Source organism: Hemiscyllium ocellatum, chromosome 34 (assembly GCF_020745735.1).
Source record: "Hemiscyllium ocellatum isolate sHemOce1 chromosome 34, sHemOce1.pat.X.cur, whole genome shotgun sequence".
NCBI lineage: Eukaryota > Metazoa > Chordata > Chondrichthyes > Orectolobiformes > Hemiscylliidae > Hemiscyllium > Hemiscyllium ocellatum.
The window spans coordinates 37,878,890-37,897,445 of record NC_083434.1 but is presented as its reverse complement, the minus strand read 5'-3'; the positions used below and the strand labels follow the sequence as shown (position 1 = coordinate 37,897,445).

Genomic DNA, 18,556 nt, shown 5'->3' with positions numbered 1-18,556 from the left:
CAGAGCTTAGCTCAGAATCCTTGCTGACCCTCCCAGTGTAGAGATATGATTTGGAGATGCCGGTGTTGGACTGGGGTGTACAAAATTTTAAAAATCTCACAACACCCGGTTATAGTCCAACAGGCTTAATTGGTAGCACATTAGCTTTTGGAGCGCTGCTCCTTCATCAAATGGTTGTCACCTTCATGTCTCCAAAAGCTAGTGTGCTTCCAGTTAAACCTGTTGGACTATAACCTGGTGTTGTGATTTTTAACAGTGTAGAGATATGAAGAGTAAAGATGTAAATAGTGGGGCTGCTATTTTTTTGGATGAGATGTCAAACCAATGCCTTGTTTGCCAACTTAGGTGGATCTGAAAGAACCCACACCACCATTTTGGAGGAGAGCAGAGAAATTATTCCCAGTCTTTTGCTCGATAGTTCTCCCCACAATCAATGCCACAAAACCTGAGCACATTTCTGTTTATGGAAGTTTGCTGAATGCTAATTAGTTGCTGCATTTTCAGCATCACAGCAGTGACCATACTTCAAATGTACTTCATGGGATGTAGAGCATTTTGAGGCATCCATTGGTTATGAGAAGTGCAATAGGAATGCCACTCCCTTTCTTTGTAAACTCATGGGCTAATACTGTAACAGTACCTGTCCTTGTGCGCGTGACTGTTTTGAGACAGTGGAGATGTAGCTCTGGCTAACTGGCTGGAATGCCAGCTGCAGGTAGGAGTCTGGGAATGAAACCTTTAAAATACTTTGCTCGTCAGATGTAAACGCAAGGGAAAAGAATTCCAAGTCAGCAATGAGGACTTGAAACCTGCTTGTGGGACAGAAGAGAGAAAAGCAGAAATTGCTAGAAAATTCAGAATTCAGTTCCGAGGAAGGGGTCACTTGACTCAAAATGTTAACGGATTCCTCTCCACAGATGCTGCCTGACCTGAGCTTTTCCAGCAATTTCTGTTTTTGTTTCTGACTTCCAGCATCCGCAGTTTTTTTTTAGTTTTTATTGAGAAGAGAGAGAATTACCTAACTATCTTGCGCACTCTTTCTTCTTACATCCACAATGTTGATGCCCTGTTTAGACAAGGTAGAAGGTTCACAAATCCACATCCTTTAACATGTCTAGCGAATTTTCTAGCATTTGACTCGCCCCTAGATGTGCGGAAAAAAAAAACCAGGGAGGATGTAGGGAATTGGCCTGCATCGTCTCTGAGCATGTCACCCTGGCAACCAGCTACAAATGAGATGGATTGTTCTTCAGTGGAACAGTTACTGCCTGGCAGTGGTGTGTGTCTCTGACGTAGGCTGGATGCAGCAGACTGAGGCTACATGATAGGCCGCCTTTCAGACACCTACCCAAGCTCCTCAATTAAAACCATTTGCTGCACAGCATGTGATTTGAGTTTCTGGCAGATGGATGCACTTTTTTTTCCGCACCCTCCTCCCTCCCTGAAAATTCTGTATGAGCATCTCTCTCTTTTTATTCTACTCCCGTTAGTGTATCTTTGAGTATGTGTCTTTTACTTTGGATCTTGTATCACCACCTGAATCACTTGCTGTGTGGAGCTGGAAGACTGTCCTGGCTGCGTTTTTCTTGACCTCAGCATGTGAAGTAGCTGAATCTTCTTTGAAGGGCATTAAGTATGCAGAGATTTGTGAAGGAGGACTATTATGAGCTTGACTGGTACTATGAAGAGTGTGCTGATGGTAATGTTTCCCCTGGTTTATTTGATTGTTGATTTGGTCAGACATTTAAGATCATCATGTGGGGTGTGAACTGGTAGCTCATATAGCTTTGTTCAATCGATGTCTATTATCTGTGCGACTGAGCGGGGCACCATCAAACGCAAGGGGGAAAACATTTCTCCCCTTGCAAAGTGTCAGGCAGTCGCAGATGCTTTATTATCAGCAGCCTGGATGTGGTGGCAAGGATTTTTTGGTGTTTGTGCCAAGCCTCATCATGATGTGTTTATTTGCATTTTATGTGAAATACAGTGACATCTTGCATTCTCAGCATTGTTTCAAGCACTTCCCATATGTTAATTTCTGATCAATATCCTGTGAGAGAAATTGCAGTTGTGTAGAGTAGTCAGAAATAGATTAGAAGGAATTTAGAATAATCTTTGATATTGAAGCTATATGCTTTAAAATTGATGCTATTCTTCCATACCTTCCACAAAAAATAAGTGCTTACAGCTCTGTCTTGATGGGTTTTGTTTAAAATAGCCCCAGTGGGTGTTATGTAAGTGTCTAAAAGCAGTTAAGGTTGATCATTTCAGAACTTGACAAGGATATTTTCACTCCAGCATACAATATCAATATAATTCCGTCCACATTTCTTGCCTTAAGGAAATGTTTTATGGTAAGACATGCAGCTGTGGGCTTAAGATGTCAAGTATTGCAAATTTTTACTGTGATTAAAAGGTCACATAATTAAACAACGATTGACCATTGCCACAAAATGATGTAATTGAATCTAGTCATTTTTGTTCATTGCGTTATTATTGCATTATATTCAGCAGCTGGAGAATGTGTAATGTATAATTATGAAACCTCACTATAATTGCTATGGATATGCATTCTGTCATTCCCCCAGTTCTAATGCAACGTTTTCTCATATTACGTTATCCAAGAGTAGTAAGGCAGCAAATGTTTTTTTTCGATGAATAGTACAATGGGAAGGATTGCTGATTCATTCAATTGTGAGGTGGGTGTACATTGGATTTCTGGGGTTTATTTCTTTTGGGGAGGCTGAGGAGAGTCTGAGTCAAGGTCTGCCAAATTAGAAAGGCCCAAGAAAGAGTGGGTCAGGTTGACCTACTCCCGTTTGCGCAGAGGTTAACAAACGTGGGTAATAAGTCGAAACTGAAAATGTGTTGCTGGTTAAAGCACAGCAGGTTAGGCAGCATCCAAGGAACAGGAAATTCGACGTTTCGGGCCAGAGCCCTTCATCAGGAATGAGGAGAGTGTGCCAGGCAGGCTAAGATAAACTGTAGGGAGGAGGGACTTGGGGGAGGGGCGATGGAGATGTGATAGGTGGAAGGAGGTCAAGGTGAGGGTGATAGGCCGGGGTGGGGTGGGGGCGGAGAGGTCAGGAAGAAGATTGCAGGTTAGGAGGGCGGTGCTGAGTTCGAGGGAATCGACTGAGACAAGGTGGGGCGAGGGGAAATGAGGAAACTGGAGAAATCTGAGTTCATCCCTTGTGGTTGGAGGGTTCCCAGGCAGAAGATGAGGTGCTCTTCCTCCAACCGTCGTGTTGTTATGTTCTGGTGATGGAGGAGTCCAAGGACCTGCATGTGCTCGGTGGAGTGGGAGGGAGAGTTAAAGTGTTGAGCCACGGGGTGGTTGGGTTGGTTGGTCCGGGCATCCCAGAGGTGTTCCCTGAAGTGTTCCGGAAGTAGGCGGCCCGTCTCCCCAATATAGAGGAGGCCACATCGGGTGCAGCGGATGAAATAGATGATGTGTGTGGAGGTGCAGGTGAACTCCCTCCCCTTCCTAGACCTTTCCATTTCTATCTCGGGTGACCGACTCAACACAGACATCTACTATAAACCAACTGACTCCCACAGCTACCTAGACTACACCTCCTCCCACCCTGCCCCCTGTAAAAACGCCATCCAATATTCCCAATTCCTTCGTCTCTGCCGCATCTGCTCCCAGGAGGACCAGTTCCAATACCGTACAGCCCAGATGGCCTCCTTCTTCAAGGACCGCAGATTCCCCCCAGACGTGATCGATGATGCCCTCCACCGCATCTCCTCCACTTCCCGCTCCTCTGCTCTTGAGCACTGCTCCTCCAACCGCCACCAAGACAGAACCCCACTGGTTCTCACCTACCACCCCACCAAGCTCCGTATACAGCGTATCATCCGCCGTCATTTTCACCACCTCCAAACAGACCCCACCACCAGGGATACATTTCCCTCCCCTCCCCTATCAGCGTTCCACAAAGACCACTCCCTTCGCGACTCCCTCGTCAGGTCCACACCCCCCACCAACCCAATCTCCACTCCCGGCACCTTCCCCTGCAACCACAGGAAATGCAAAACTCGCGTCCACACCTCCTCCCTTACTTCTCTCCAAGGCCCCAAGGGATCCTTCCATATTCACCTGCACCTCCACACACATCATCTATTTCATCCGCTGCACCCGATGTGGCCTCCTCTATATTGGGGAGACGGGCCGCCTACTTGCGGAACACTTCAGGGAACACCTCTGGGACGCCCGGGCCTACCAACCCAACCACCCCGTGGCTCAACACTTTAACTCTCCCTCCCACTCCACCGAGGACATGCAGGTCCTTGGACTCCTCCATCGCCAGAACATAACAACACGACGGTTGGAGGAAGAGCCCCTCATCTTCCGCCTGGGAACCCTCCAACCACAAGGGATGAACTCAGATTTCTCCAGTTTCCTCATTTCCCCTCGCCCCACCTTGTCTCAGTCGATTCCCTCGAACTCAGCACCGCCCTCCTAACCTGCAATCTTCTTCCTGACCTCTCCGCCCCCACCCCACCCCGGCCTATCACCCTCACCTTGACCTCCTTCCACCTATCACATCTCCATCGCCCCTCCCCCAAGTCCCTCCTCCCTACAGTTTATCTTAGCCTGCCTGGCACACTCTCCTCATTCCTGATGAAGGGCTCTGGCCCGAAACGTCGAATTTCCTGTTCCTTGGATGCTGCCTAACCTGCTGTGCTTTAACCAGCAACACATTTTCAGCTCTGATCTCCAACGTCTGCAGACCTCACCTTTTTCACTAATAAGTCGAAAGCCATTGGCAGAAGGATCTTGGGAGTTTAGGTGGGAAGAAAAATCTGGAACTCTACTCGGAAAGGTTGTAGAAGCATCAACTCAGCACATGGATATTAAAAATATGCTTGGACGTGCACTTAGCTTGCTGCAACCTCGCAGGCTAGGAGGAGGTGGAAAGTGGGATGAAACGGCTACCTCCTTGCTCAGTAGGAACAGACAGAATAGGTTGACTGGCTTCCTTCTGTTATGTGAATTTCTATGAATGTCTGATGTTTTTGATCAATTAAAAATGTTTTGGAAGTCAGATCTTATTAGAGTTCTTACAGTATAGTTCTCACACATTGAATAAATTTGTGGTCTTCATGCATTCTGGCATGTTCTGTCCCAACTTTATATTTGGGCGTAACTATAATTTATGCAGACTCCAATATATTTTAAGTTGTAAAGATGTTCATGTATGGATGTGCAGGAGTTGCCCCCATGAAAGCTCTTGTTGCTGCATCTCATAGGGTCATAGAGATGTACAGCATGGAAACAGACCCTTCGGTCCAACCTGTCCATGCTGACCATATATCCCAACCCAATCTAATCCCACCTGCCAGCACCTGGCCCATATCCCTCCAAACCCTTCCTATTCATATACCTGTCCAAATGCCTCCTAAATGTTGCAATTGTACCAGCCCCCACCACCTCCTCTGGCAGCTCATTCCATACACCCGCTGTGTGAAAAGTTACCCCTTAGGTCTCTTTTATATCTTTCCCCTCTCACCCTAAACCTATGCCCTCTAGGTGTGGACGCCCCACCCCCAGGGAAAAGACTTTGTCTATTTATCCTATCCATGCACTGTAATAGAATTTGTATTATTTCCCTGAGTTGTCTCAATCAGCTGATGAATTGGTGATTAGAGTATCTGGTAATACCTTTCAGTTGTGAACATCCAATGTAGTCGTTAGAGCTGGGAAAATGTGAAAGTTACTTTGTGTCTATCATAATGACCATGCCTTTTTATTGGTTTGTGTCTCTGTTGTCTGAAATGGGAAATGGACTGTTCGCTTAATTAAAAACAAGTATTGTGAAAATGATTACCACACCTTTTTATAAGAGGCAAGTCACCTGACACTCATTGCAAGTCATGTTTACACACCTGTTTGTTCAAGCAGTAGGAGATGTTACCCCATACAAACTGTAGCCATGAGTTATGTACAAAGGGAGATGTGGTTAACAACAAGTAGCTAAATGGCAACCATTTGTCCACTTAGGCCTTCTATGTGACTGTGATCGATTCCCATGGAACTGAACAGCTTGGGGTATGAATGTTTGATAAGAAGCCATTGGACCTCCATAAAGGAAGGAGCTCTTTTTCTCTCAGAGAATCATAGAGTTCCTATAGTGCGGAAAGAGGTTATTTAGCCCATCAAGTATGCACCAACTCTCTAGAGACTATCCCACCCTATTCCTGTAACGCCACATTTACTACGGCCAATCCACCTAATCTGCACATCCTTGGACTCTGGGAGGAAACCCACACAGATGCAGGGAGAATATGCAAACTCCACACGGACACTAGCCTGAGGCTGGAATCAAACCTGGGTCCTTGGCGCTGTGAGGCAGCAATGGTAACCACGGTACCACTCAAGCCTGAATAAAGCCAGTGTACTTCCTTCATCAGTCGCTGTAAGCTGTGGCTCTGAATCAATATGTCAGAGATATTGTGAACCAATCGCCCCGTGTTTCCTGCAAACGAGTGGAAGTCTTTGGGGTAGGAAGATTGAGGAGCAGCAGAGCTTCACAAGCCAAAAGGATTTTCTCAGCAAACCCTGTGGCCAGGGACCATTGAAATGCTTTCGCAGTCTCTCCTTCCACCCTGGAAACTATTTTTCTTCTTCATGTATTTAGAGTTTTATAAGGATTTTAGAGTTCTAACTATTAAAGTTATGTCAGCAGTTTATAATTGTTTACCTGTAGCTATAATTGCATTTATTAGAAATAATTGTTAACTATGAAAACCTGGTCCATGCTTTCTGTTAACCTGGACCTAAAGAGACATGTAAGTTGGGATATTTGTATACTTTTAGAAAATCTTTAACTTTTGTGATGACTTTGGGGAAAGTCTTGATTGCCACAGCATGGTACCCCAGTGAGATGTAGCAGTCTCCTATTGACAGGTTAATCCATTGATGTGTAGTGAACAGTTTTGGTTAGTGATTGAGACTAGCCTTGAAGGATTTGATTGGCTCTGTAAATATTGCCTTTTATGGTTTATAAGTTCTAAACTTGTGCTGAACGTCATCCCTTGTGTGAATCATGCTCACTGAGATGGTTCAAATCTCCTAATGTGTTTAAATAATTGTTCTTGATGTCTAGTGATATCTCTTGAGGCTGCATTCCAATGACAAGTTGACTTGATAATGGAACTTCAGGATGTGAAATTTCTCTTCGAAATTGTTACAAAATGTTTAGATGACTCCTGAAATAAAACATTGGACTCAGCAGTTGAATCAGATTTCAGAATGAATAAGTGTTTGGTGCTAGCAGCTATTTTTTATTCACTTGTGGAAGATGGCCATCACTGGCTGGACCTGCATTTATTGGCCATCCCTAGTTGTCCTTGAAGTTGGTGGTGAGCTGCCTTCTTGAACCATTGCTGTCTATGTGCTGTTGGTAAACCCACAATGCAATTGGAATTGGAATTCCAAGATCTTGACAGAGCAACATGAAAGGAATGTTAATATTTCCAAGTCAGGATGGTGAATGGCTTAGAGGGGAGCTTACAGATGGTTGGTATTCCCACATATCTACTGTCCACGTCCTACTAGACAGAAGCGATTGTGGATTTGGAAGATGCTGTATAAGGATCTTTTTGAATTTCAGCAGTACATTTTGTAGGTAGTACACACAGCTGCTACTGAGGGCCAGGTGGTGGAGGGAGTGGATGCTGTGCTAATCAAGCAGGCTACTTTGTCTTGAATGTTGTCAAGCTTCCTGAAAGTTGGAACTGTACTCAACCGGGCAAGTGGGGAGTATTCCATCAGGAGGTAAGTTGTTCAAGTATTCCTATCCTCTGACCTGCTCTTGTAGCCATTGTATTTATGTGGTGAGTACTGATCAATGATAACCTGCAGGATGTCGATAATGGGGAATTCAGTAATGGTAACACCATTGAATGTCATGAGGTGGTGGTTAGATTGTCTGTCTCTTATTGGAGTTGATTGTGTGGTGCTGGAAAAGCACAGCAGGTCAGGCAGCATCCGAGGAGCAGGAGAATCGATGTTTCAGGCATAAACCTTTCAAGAAGAAGGGCTTATGCCCGAAACGTTGATTCCCCTGCTCCTCGGATGCTGCCTGACCTGCTGTGCTATTCCAGCAGCACAATCCTCTACTCTGATCTCCAGCATCTGCAGTTCTCACTTTCTCCTATGTCTGTTATTGGAGATGGCCATTGCCTGCCATTTGTGTGGTGTGAATGTTACTTGAGTAAATTGAGAAGTAGTTATTAGCCAGTGAATCCCAAGTACTGGCTTTGCATTGTTCATGATTATCTCTCAGGTTGCTAGGGAGCCTGCCATTAACAGTATTTTTTTCATTGAGCAGAGAGTTATTCCAGCCAAGGTTAATCTAAGATACGTGTAACTCTGAATCATTTGTTTACTTATGGGTTTGGCTCTGATCTCCATGTGTGGTGGTGCAATGCTATATGTGCAGCCATACGTTGGCACAATCAAATGTGGATTATGATAAGAAGGATGTTGCAAAGAGATGATTTGGACTCTATCTGTGTGGTGCAATGTGTTGAGTAGATTGGATATATACGGATCAATGTTGTCACTCATTCTAATTACAACATGATCTGGTAAAGAATCCAGGGATAGGAATTCATTATGTAGCCATCCAGAGAGAGACTGACAATGGGACCTTCTCATTTCAGTCTAGAATCACCAAATGGTTACAATGTAACAGAGGCCTTTGTTGATGCTGCAGTAATTTTACTGGTCTCATTCCCCCACTCTTCCCTATTTTGGACATTTTAAAAAGTCGTCCTCTTTTCACTCCAATTGTAAGCTCACTCATTTGTATCTCTGCATCACCATTGTACTTGCTTCAGGTCAGTTCCATTTCCTTTTCTGACTCTTTCTCTTTGTTTCAGAATCTTGGAAGCAGAATCTTTCAATATTTTTAGGGCTTATAGGTTCTTGATTACCAAGGGTCTGAAAGACTATCTGGGTTATGCAGGCATGCAGAGTTCAAGTTATCATCAGATCAGTCACGATCTTCTTGAATGGTGGAACTCTCGTTCCTTAGTACGTTTTGCCCATCTGCCAGAACCGTTGGGTATTCTTAGCAATTTATTTTCTTTATATTTTAGATTTCCAGCACCTGCAGTATTTTGCTTCTTCCTCTGTTGGCCATGGTGAGGAACAAGGAATGAACCTTGTGCTGATTTTGTTTAAACAAAGCTATGCAATAATTTCTATCTTAAGGAGATGAGTCACAAATGTAATTCAGTCATGCCTTTATGGTTCATATTTAATGGACATTTACTTCCAAATAGGTCATTGGGTGGGACCATTGTGATCAAATTTTGTGCTTTGGTCATGGAATCACGTCTGATTCTTAATGCCAAATTTGTTTTATTTTGTCCTTAAAATTGTGATAGAACATTTTGTACCCGAACTCCGTGGATCAAGACAGGATTTCTGTCATGAGTTACGTTGCAGGTTTAAATATTTTGCATTTTGTTTTACGATTGAGAGTTTGGGTTTGAACAGGAATTCTTATAGATTCATTTTGGCAGGTAATAGATGAAAACAAACATGTATTCCTGATGGCTTAGTGGAACAAAGTATCATTTGGCTACTTTCCTGTGAGCAAAAACCATACATAGGGACTAGAACAGAATTATTTCAAAAATGGGGCTGAACCTTGTTTCTTTTCATTTTTGATGCCTTTTAAAACCTCTTGAACAGTTCTGTGGTTCCAGTGGTGCAAGTTTAATATTTTCTGTTGCCATTATCTCACAAATAACATTTCAGTGCATGAAGTGTTCTACTTGGCTCAGTATAAGTGCTGACTCAGCGCAGGCCTGTGTCCACATTTATTGATTTGGTTATTTCTCATTCCAAAACATGAAGCAGTTGGTTCTTTGTTACGTTACCAGTCAGGCTTGTACCTTTTTTTATAGGCCACTGCCTGATGCATGATCACAGAATCGCAAGTGTAACAGCATAAAAAGGCTATTCAGCCTATTGTGTCTCTACTGGCTCACTAAATTGGCACTATTACCTAATGCCAATCTCCTTCCTCTCTAGAACCTTGGACATTTATTTTTATCCAAATAATCATCCCCTTAAATGCCTCAATTGAACCTTCCTCCACTATACTTCCAGGCAGTGAATTCCATACCTGAACTACTTCCTGAGTGAGGATGATTTTCCTTGCTTCTTTTCCAGGTCAGTTGAAATCTATGCCCTATCGTACTTATTCTTTGTACGAGTAGGAATGGATTCTCCCTATCTGCTTCATCTGTTTCATCTACCGTGCCTTGAGGCTGAAGACCTCTACTAATCTTCCAGTTGTTTCAGAATAAAGATTACCTGCCTTCATGCTCTGTGTAATGGAGTTAGTGCAGTGTGTTCAGTCAGTCAACTGTGTATGTTTATAACAGACAATAATGTCATTAAGCACGGAATTCAGACTGTGTGTGTGAGTGAACACCAAAAATAGGAAAAGTATTAGGCCATTCAGCCCTTCAAAACCTGTTCTGCTATTCAACATGATCACCTTTTGGCTGAGCATCCTACTCAATCCCCAGTTTCCACTTTTGCCCAATACCCTTTGATCCCTTTAGGTCTAAGAACTAAAACATCCTCTTGAAAACATTTAATGTTTTGGGCTCCACTGATTTTTGTGGTAGAGAAATCCACAGGCTTGCCACTGTCTGGGTGAAAACATCCAAAGTGTCTGTTTCCGTGCTGTATGACTCTATGATTCTATGATTTCTCCTCATCTAAGTCCTAAATGGGCCACACTGTATCCTTGGACTGTGTTCCCTGGTTCTGGGCTACCTGGTCATCGGGAAAATCCTTCTTGTGTTTGCCTTAAGATTTCTGAGCGACCCCCCTCATTCTTCTAAACTTAGTGAATATGGTCCTGATCATAAGTATTGTAACTGTATAAACAGCTCGTGTCATAAATAAACTTAAAGACTTCTGTCTCAAAAACAGCCCTATCTTCGTGACATATGTCACATGAACTAATGTGTAGAAAAGGACAATAACTATCCATTTCTACAGAAATAGTGTCAATATCAAAAGTGTGGAGGTGCTTGTATTGGACTGGGGTGAGCAAAATTAAATATCACACAACACCAGGTTATGATCCTACAAGTTTATTCGGAAATACTAGCTTTTGGAGCGCTGCTCCTGATGAAGCACTTCCAGATAAACCTGTTGGACTATAGTCTGGTGTTTCGTGATTTTTAAATATTAAAGGTGTCATCTATAATGAGCCAAAGTCATGCAATTGAACTCTAAAGTTGCTATTCTATGTTGTAACTTCTAAAGTCTGTGAACCCATTGCAATTTCAAGCAGTTTTGCCTACCTGTCCAACCCAAACTTACTCTCCATCCTTGGTTGTGACTCACTCCTTCCATGACCTCTGATCTCAACTGGTATCTTATAGGATTTGGCCCTTTGGCTGTCAGTCCATTCAAGCTATGGTGTGTAACACCTGGATAACTCTGCTGGTAAGCCCTTGGCCCTACATGGATATGGTCAGACTACCAAACTTCAGCTCGACTTCCCACTGAATTGTGCATTAGCATTGGGCTCCCTTCGAGCAATATAAATGGCTATAGAGTGAGACATTGTCTGACTTTCTTATTGTCCAAATGCATTGCTGTAGAGAGTGACTGAAAAATTGTTGGAGCAATGAACCAAGACTGTGCTTGTACGTGCTCAGCCAGCTAGCTGAAATGGTTTTATCTGAGAGCAGTAATTTCTCTGATTACACAGTTGCTTGTAGCAAATGTTACTGGTGACAGACTCGTGACATTTAAAGGCAAATACCTTCATGCACTAAATTGATTTCACTTACATTAAGTCATCCAGTTTGACTATTTAAGGATCTTATTCTGAAAAGTATTCCAAACCAAGATTCTGCATGTCATCAGTGTAAAAAGATGATTATTGAAAAAGGATCACCACTAGTGATTGTGTAGGGTGGGTCTTGTTTACAACACACCTTTTACATGCTTCCTCATGAGGTTGCTATGGCATGTAGATTGTGCCATTTTCCTTTGGATTGTAGGGGTGAAGCTTTAAGTTTTGAATTCTAGATGGTGTTTAACAAGATTAATTATCATGTCGGAAAAAATGGTTTGTCACACAGTGAAATTATTTCTGGTTAACATTTGTATTCCTTCAAATTAGGTTCATGAACGATGTGCTGCAAAATATGTTTATTGTAGTGGCTAGGAATCTGACATCCCTCAGTCTGTTTTGAAACAATGGATTAACCATACCTGTTCTGTAACCATACTGGTCACTCACCATTTTTAGATGGTTCTGTCATGAAGATGTCTGTCTTTGTGTTTGGTGAGGAAAATGTAACGTTAAACTGGCCACTCGTTTCCCAAGAGTGCAAAGGGATGGCACCAGTTTCTGGGCAATGCCATCTGCCCTTTTAGCAGGTTTTAGATTCTGATGATGTCTAAAGCACTGGAAATCTCTCTTGAGAAATGCCTGGAGAATGACAGCTGTCCAGCAAGTGAACTGAATGGTAACAGCAGTCTCTTTACATTTGAGAACGAACAATGGACCCTGTTGGAAGAAGGTAACAGTTCTTGATCATTTTTCTTATTTTAGTAAGATCACTTTCTGTGCATTTTAATTTCACTGACTCAAATTTCATCTGAAATTACAAGAATACATGTTTCTGCACAACTCTTTAGCAGTAATTTGAAAATTTTAAATGCTTTCTTTTGCACTCTCCCCACCTCCCCTTCCCTGCCCCTCCCCATAAAAAAAAACAAATATCAAGCTTTGATGATGATCTGGCATCAATAAATGATTTATCTAAAGGACTTTATGCTGTACGGTTCCTTGATACTTCTCTCTATTTTTGGAGTGCATTTTATCAAAAGTGCTATTTTCATATTCAGAACTGCCTCTTTGTGACCATTTGAAGCAAGTAGGTTACATATCTGACCCACAACAGAGGTGCTTAGCAAGTGATGTCCCGAGTGACATGGGTGTTTCTAGATTCAGGGTTTTGAAATAGCCCACCAATAAGGGAATAGTAATAAATAATTTTGCGTTGACCTGTCCACCAGTTTCAAAGTGGATGCTGTACCTGCTTTGGGCTGTGAATCTTTGCCAGTGACATTCAGAAAAGGTTATGCAAAAATATTAAGGTTGCAATTTCAACTAGGGAACAGATAAACATTTATCGTTCTCTGATAAAACTAAAATAGCTACATGTGACTTGAGTAGATTGGCATAAAGGATAATGGAGAATGGGCTGACAAGTGGAGTGGAATGGAACTGAGGTTAGATCAGCTACAATTGTATTAAATGGTGGAACGAGATCGAGGGGCTGAATGACTGCCTTCTAATTCTTAAGTTCTTGTTATGTACTGTTTAAAATTACTTTTAAGTATAAATCAGGCAATAATCTTGTATTCATTAAGTTTTTTTTATTTTGAGGTGTCAATGAAAAATTGGTAATCCTGATATAGGGGAAAAAAAGGCCTTTTTATGTGTTAATGGAAATTGAGAGTTGAATGGTAAAGCTAGCACTTGCAGCCTGTCCCTAATCCTCAATATGGAGGGGGATGCTGATCCACTACTTTAAGTTGCTCCAGTCCGTGTGGCTTTGATTCTCCTTTCAGAGATTTTTTAATAGGGTGGGTGGTGGTGGGGGTTTGGGTTGGGGAGAGAGGGAGAGAGAGAGAGAGAGAGAGAGAAAAAGAGAGAGAGAAAGAGAATGCTGGTGAAGGAGGGAGAAAGGTCCCAGCACTTTATCCCAGTGACAGTGAAGGCATCATTGATGTTCTGAATTGGAAGCTTAAAGTGTAACTTGGTGCAGAGTTTCTTGTAGCTGGTCTTCCTGTGTGCCTGCTGACCCTGTACTTCTATTTGGTTGAGGTTTTGGATTTGAGAAATCCATTCGATGATCTTATTTGAATCGGGCACAAGGTTTAAGGGATTGAATGACCTGCACGTGGTCCCGATACAGGCATGTTTATAATCTGATAGAGAAGACTTGGCAACTGTGCATTTCCCAGATGGAAGCAGCAGTGAAGGGGTGAATGATTTTTATATTAAAAAAACCATTGGTTGGAATGCTTTGTCTTAGATGTTGAGGAATTTGAGTGCTGTTAGAGCCTGTCCTGAGTGCTTTTGTTTTAGAAAAAGCTAAATGACTATGTATCCTATTTCATAAGGACATTATAAATAGAAGCGACAGTAAGCCATTCAGCCCTTTTCCTTGCTCTGCCATTTAACAAGGTCATTGTTGATCTGCTTCAGATCACTACTCCTGTTCTGTTTGTACTCAGTATCTCTATCAACTGCCTGACCTTTCTTCAATTAATCAATCCATCTCTTAAGTACTTTGTGATCTAACCTGTAATAGTCTCAGGGTAGAGAATTCCAGATATCCACAACCCTGTGGGAGAAGAAATTCCTTTGCACCTTAGTTTTAAACGAATATTCCCTTATTCTGCAGTAATGCCCCTAATTGTGAGATTCCAACACTGGTGGCAACATCTCAACACCTACCCTATTAAACTCCATCAGAAAATTGAATGTTTCAATCAGATCACCCCTCATTCTTCTAAACTCTAATGAACAAAGACCTAAGCTATTTTAGTTGTTCTTGATTCATTCCAGGAATCAGACTAGTAAATCACTTTTAAATTGCTGCCAATGCCAATGTGCCTTTCTTTAAATACAGGGACCAAACATTTATGCAGTATCCCATGTGCAGGCTCACCAACGCGATGTACAGTGGTAACAAGGCTTCCCTGTTTTTGAACTCCAAACCCCCAACAATAAAAGAAACAATTCCAGTTGTCATTTTCATTACTTGCTGCATCAGCTTGCTAACATTTTGAGTTTCATGCACAAAAACACACACATTCCTTTGCACTGTCCTTTTTTATTTTGGTGTTTCTCTCCACTTGAAGAATAATCTGCCTTTGACGTTTCAAAGTACATGACCTCAAACTTTCCTACATTAAATTGCACCTGCCAAGATTTTTCCCACTCATTCCATTTATCTGTACCCCTGTGCAGCTTACCTCATCATAACATACCCTCCCACCCATTTTCTATCACCAGCAAATTTGCATTACATGATGCCCCACCTCCAAATCATTAATACAGAGAGTAAATAATTGAGGACTTGGGATTGATCCTTGCACAATTCCCCTAGTTAGTTCTTTCCCACTTGAAAAATTCCAAATGTATTGTATCTATCGGTTCTCCTTTATCAACTCTACTTTTGATATCCTCCAAGAATGCTCACAATTTGTCAAACGTGATTTCCCTTTTGCAAACCCATGTTGTTTCTGTTTGTTTGTTGTTGTTTTAAGTCTTTCCAAATGTCTGGGGGGTAAATAATGCCTCGGAAATAGGTGCATACCTATTGTGCATGTCTAGTAATTTATACTCATTAAACGTATTGGTGTCAAACCTTTTAGAAGCATCTCCAGGGAGCTAAGAAATTCAGTATTGCGGGATGAGAAACTGTCATTGAAAAGAAAATGCAAGGATGAGCTATGTTTTCTAAGAATATGTTTGATTTCTATTGAGGAGGTTTTTGTGTTCTTCATCTGATTCCAAGAATTTTCCACAGGTTGAAATTGCTGTTGAGAAATGGGGTGGGGCATTGGAAGATCAGAGGAGAATGGCAACCCACAATTGATTATATTGACCATTGTGTGGAGAAAACATTTTATAATGGGGAAAAAAATAAATATCCAACAAACTAAATTCATACTTCTGCCTTCACGAAGGAGGACATGAATATCATACCAGAAATGCTGGGAAACACACGACTTAATGAGATAGAGGAACTGAACCAAATCTGTTCTAGTTGAGAAAGGGTGTTGGAGAAATTAATGGGATTGAAAAATCCACAGGGTCTGCTTGTCTGCAACCCAGAGGACTTAAGTGGCCTTAGAAACATTGGCCATCTTCCAAGATTCTAAAACTCTGCAACTGTTCCTACAGATTGGAGGGTTGCTAATGTAACCCTACTATTTAAAAAGGGAGGTAGATGTCAAACTCATTGGTGTACAATTCTGTTTTCTATCAGTAAGGGGGAAGATGCTAGAGTCCACTATCAAGAATTTTATAGTACAGCACTTAGTAGTAGAATGAGACAGTCAACATGGATTTATAAAAGGTAAATCATACTTGAGAAACCAACTAGAATTCTTTGTGGATGTTACTAGTGGAGTTGATCGGGAGAGCCAGGAGATGTGGTTTATTTAGAATTTTGGAATGCTTTTGAAGTCCCGCTTAGATTAATGTATAAAAATTTAAACTGCATGGGATTAGGGGGTAGTGTGTTGAGATGGGTGGAAAATTGCTTAGCAAACAGGAAATAGAGTTTTTAAAAAAGGGTTGCTTTTCTGAATGGAAGGCAGTGACTAGTGGGGTACCGCAGCGATCAGTACTACCACCATTATATATTTTAATTGTTATATATATTGGAATTTTATATTTATGCTAATAGGAGGGAACTAAACGTAATATTTCAAAATTTGCAGATAACACAAAGCTGAGTGGAAGGGTGAGCTGTGAGGAGGATGTAGAGATGTTTCAATGTGATTTGGATAAGCTGAGTGAGTGGACAGACTAGACTAGACTAGACTTAGTGTGGAAACAGGCCCTTCGGCCCAACAAGTCCACACCGACCCGCTGAAGCGCAACCCACCCGTACCCCTACATTTACCCCTTACCTAACACGGGCAATTTAGCATGGCCAATTCACCTGACCCGCACATTTTTGGACTGTGGGAGGAAACCGGAGCACCCGGAGGAAACCCACGCAGACTCGGGGAGAACGTGCAAACTCCACACAGTCAGTCGCCTGAGTCGGGAATTGAACTCGGGTCTCAGGCAGCAGTGCTAACCACTGTGCCACCGTGCCGCCCACAAATGCACAAATGGACAGATGCAGTATAATGGGGATAAATGTGAGGTTGTCCACTTTGGTAGCAAAAATAGGAAGGTGGATTATTACTTGAATCTCTAAGTTGGGAAAGGGGAATGCTCAATGAGACCTGGATGACCTTGTGCACCAGTGGCTGAAAGTAAGTGCACAGGTGCAGCAAGCAGTTAAGAAGGTAAACGATGTGTTGGCCTTTTTAACAAGAAGATGAGAGTACAGGAACAAGGATGTCTGTCTTCAATTATACTGGGTATTGGTGAGGTCACACCTGGAATGTTGTGTGCATTTTGGTCTCTTTATCTGAGGTAGGATACTGTTACAATCGTGGGAGTGCAGCAAAGGTTTGCCTGACTGATTCCTGGGACAGCAGGACTGGCATTTGAGAGATTGAGTCAGTTAGGACGATATTCTCTGGTGTTCAGAAGAATTGGACGGGATTGGTATTTTACCAGATTCTAACAGGTTAAATGCAGGAAAGATATGGTCATAGTTTAGGGATAAGGGGTAAATCTAGTCGGACTGAGATGAGATATTTCTTCACCCAGAGAGCGGTGAGTCTGTGGAAATGACTGCAAAAAGTGGTTGAGGCCAAAGCATTATGTTTTCAAGATGGAGGTAAATAAAGCTGCGGTGTCTAAAAGGATGAAGGGATATGGGAGAGGATAGGCTTAGGTTATTGAACTCGATCACCCATGATCATATTGAATAGCAGAACAGGCTCAAGGGATGGATTATCCTGCTCCTATCTTTGGTTTCTGTGGTAATGTTTCAGTAACTATCCCCATTCAGTGAGTTACACGTAAATGAATGAAGGTGTCTAATGTGCTCAGTCTTCACTTTTTTATCCTAAAAAAAATACTTTTTGTAGTTTACACTATTGTGATAAATGTTCGCAGAATCCTTTTAGCATATTGTTATGAGGAGAAAGTGAGGTCTGCAGATGCTGGAGATCAGAGCCGAAAATGTGTTGCTGGAAAAGCGCAGCTTATGCCCGAAACGTCGAATCTCCTGTTCCTAGGATGCTGCCTGACCTGCTGCGCTTTTCCAGCAGCACATTTTCAGCATATTGTTATGACCCTACCTGATTGGTGTTACTGAACAAGTCATCCCAGAATGAAATCTGGCTTTGAAGTGAGTTTACATGGTGGTTTGTCACTGAGGAATGTTGATATAAGGCTGTAGAATTTCTTTAGTGCAGACAAAGAAAAAAGGCACCGCAAACAATCTAAATATTGAAGAATGACCTCGCTGTAGACCAAAATTTCAGCCTGCTTCCCAACACTATCTGATAGAGATTACAGTCTAGTGAATTTATACCCATCTCTCAACTCTTCACATTCTAATTAACTGTCTTTTTACAATTTCTTTATCGTGGAGACGATTCTATGGCTGCTTTCCAAGTCTGCCAATATGATCTTTTCATAAATCCTAGAGCCTAAATAATCTCATGTCCAGTGACCTGCAGATTTCTAAACAAACTCTCTTGTTTCAGAAGCTTAACAAACTGCTGTCCTGCTGAGGTGACTTATTCCATAAACTGTCTTGATCTCCTCTCTAGGAGAGAAGCTAAATTTGCTTCTGCACAGATTGTTTTAAAAAAATTGTTTAATCCTAGACTCTTCTGATT

General features: G+C 42.1%; 1 protein-coding gene across 7 annotated transcripts in view; it reads left to right on the top strand.

Annotated features, from left to right (window-relative positions):
- Positions 1–18,556, top strand: part of trak1a (trafficking protein, kinesin binding 1a) — a 118,558-nt gene that overhangs the window by 39,048 nt on the left and 60,954 nt on the right. For 4 of the 7 annotated variants that reach the window (XM_060850217.1, XM_060850215.1, XM_060850219.1 and 1 more), the window contains exon 1: positions 12,314–12,579. The exons of the other annotated variants lie outside the window; for them this stretch is intronic. In XM_060850217.1, the coding sequence (XP_060706200.1) occupies positions 12,450–12,579 (130 nt within the window). In that variant the 5' untranslated portion in view covers positions 12,314–12,449. Of the gene's footprint in view, positions 1–12,313; positions 12,580–18,556 lie in introns of those variants that run through there. 7 annotated transcript variants of the gene reach the window in all.